General features: G+C 37.6%; 1 protein-coding gene across 2 annotated transcripts; it reads right to left on the reverse strand.

The window, feature by feature from the left end:
* Positions 1-423: 423 nt before the first annotated feature.
* LOC118740724 lies at positions 424-1512 on the reverse strand. Of its 2 annotated transcripts, XM_036472374.1 has the most exons (3): positions 1331-1512; positions 1214-1264; positions 424-1149 (listed from the first exon to the last, which is right to left on the reverse strand). In XM_036472374.1, exons 1-3 carry the CDS (start codon positions 1393-1395, stop codon positions 783-785), a joined length of 483 nt encoding a protein of 160 aa, XP_036328267.1. In that variant the 5' UTR covers positions 1396-1512; the 3' UTR covers positions 424-782. The 2 variants fall into 2 exon arrangements, with proteins under 2 accessions (XP_036328267.1, XP_036328266.1); XM_036472373.1 differs by having other exon boundaries at positions 424-1264; positions 1331-1400.
* Positions 1513-1930: the final 418 nt, after the last annotated feature.

Below are 1930 nucleotides of genomic sequence, written 5' to 3' on the forward strand. Positions count from 1 at the left end.
ATTGCCAAATCCTGCTTCGAAATTGCATAAACCGAAGAAGTATCGTAAAGTACTCCACTGCTCCAATATCCGTTCAACTACAATCTGAAATCATAATGTAATACTTCAAATAAAAAAATGTATTGAACAACTATTATTAAAAAGAAAACTTACCTGCCGCGAAAGCCATCGTGTTGAACTAAATCGCAAAATCTTATGAACCGCACTTCCAAAATCTTCTTGAAATTTTTCAAACTCTATTTTTCTACTAGCGCTATGACAGAAATGGTGATTTATAGAGCGAATTAACTTTTCTATTTCTTGTGGAAGAACTGATGCAGCTGCCTCGGACGATAGATTAAGGTTGTGGCATACATCGCCAATAACAAAGATTTAGGGCAAATTTCTTTTAATTTTGCTTGGACGCCATTTCGTTTGCCCATCATGACACCGCAATTATCTGCCGTAAATCCCAATAGATTGCTCAACGGAATATCATGATCATTCAAAACTTTTAAAAGGGCATTGAAAATTCCGGCGGAAGAAGAATCAGACACTTGAACAAAGTCCAAAAATCTATCTCTACATTTGTTCGTAAAAACTCTAATTATAACTGCTAAGTTTTTGTCCATGGAAATGTCAGTGCTTTCATCAATGATCACGGAGTAATATTGTTGTTTTGTTATTTCAGAAATTTGTCTGCAGTTTTCAGGACCAGTGACTGACTTTATAATATTTTGACCCTTATGTCTATTTATGCTCAGGTTTGAAATTATGCGTGAATCTTTTACCGTTTTAATACATTATGCCAAATGGCCCAAAGCAGTAAATGGCAAATTGTGCTCAGCAACGAACATACACAAACGAATCTCCATTGCCTTTGCTGAGCGACTTAATTCCATTTCCTCGCTATTCGGCTTAGTAAAACTCGAAATTTTTAAGGTTGCTTTAGCAATATTAGCATTTTTTTTATGGAGGTCTGAATTTGCATGCCGATCGATGTGAAACATATTGCCGTAAATTGGAACACCGCATATCATGCACCTCTTACCTTGCTTTGCGGTAGAGTCTTCTTGGAGCCAATTGTACTTAGATGCCCACTCCCTCTTAAATTTCATCTCATACTTTTTCTTTTTCGCCACGGAAACTACGTTGCTTTCTTCGTTATTGCTTAAATATGAGAAAAATGCTATCGGTAAATTTTTTTGCGCTAGTTGAACTTTGTCACACTTACTTCTCATCATTGCCTGCAGCTGCATTTGCACGTTTCTTGCGAACAATCCAACTGAAAATAGTATAAACTTCGTCAAAAATGAAATAGTTTGTATTAAAAAAACGGTTTGAAACTTACTTATCCATTGCAGTTTCTCTAATTTGTCGGCTTTCATTAATTATTAATTCAAATTGCGCGCACATAAAAGCTAGTTACTTCTTCGTTTCACATATCTCGTTCACAATGACATGCTATTAAATGTTTCATTCCCAATGGCACACTATCAAAAAGTTCTATGTTTTAATATGTTTAACCAAAATCCACTTGGCAAAAGAAAATCGGCATACAAATTTCCTGGACAAATAATTTGGCCAAACTTAAAATGTACTTAAAATGGAAGCAATGTACCGAATGTACTTTCATGTTGAAAAAGAGCCGAAAAAAGTACAATTGTACCTACTTTTCCATCACTGGTTCGTACTTAAGTTTTTGTTACGCAAGTGGGCTGCGCGGTGGCGGCGGGGCCATACTTTTCAACAACTCGAAATAGTGCTTAGTAGTTCCTTAGCTGCTGCTGCTGCTGCGACGCGCATGACAACATCAGTCAGCAGCACTTTTTCGCGCCTCCTCCGCCGGCCCTCCACCCCTACGCATCATGCGCTTATACTTAGTAGTATTTGGTCGTATTTCGTCGTCGCCATCGTAGCTGTTGTGCTCGCTCATTCGTGTGCTCTTTCT

This window comes from Rhagoletis pomonella, unplaced genomic scaffold (genome assembly GCF_013731165.1).
Source record: "Rhagoletis pomonella isolate Grant_MI unplaced genomic scaffold, Rhpom_1.0 Rhpom_scaffold_00006, whole genome shotgun sequence".
NCBI lineage: Eukaryota > Metazoa > Arthropoda > Insecta > Diptera > Tephritidae > Rhagoletis > Rhagoletis pomonella.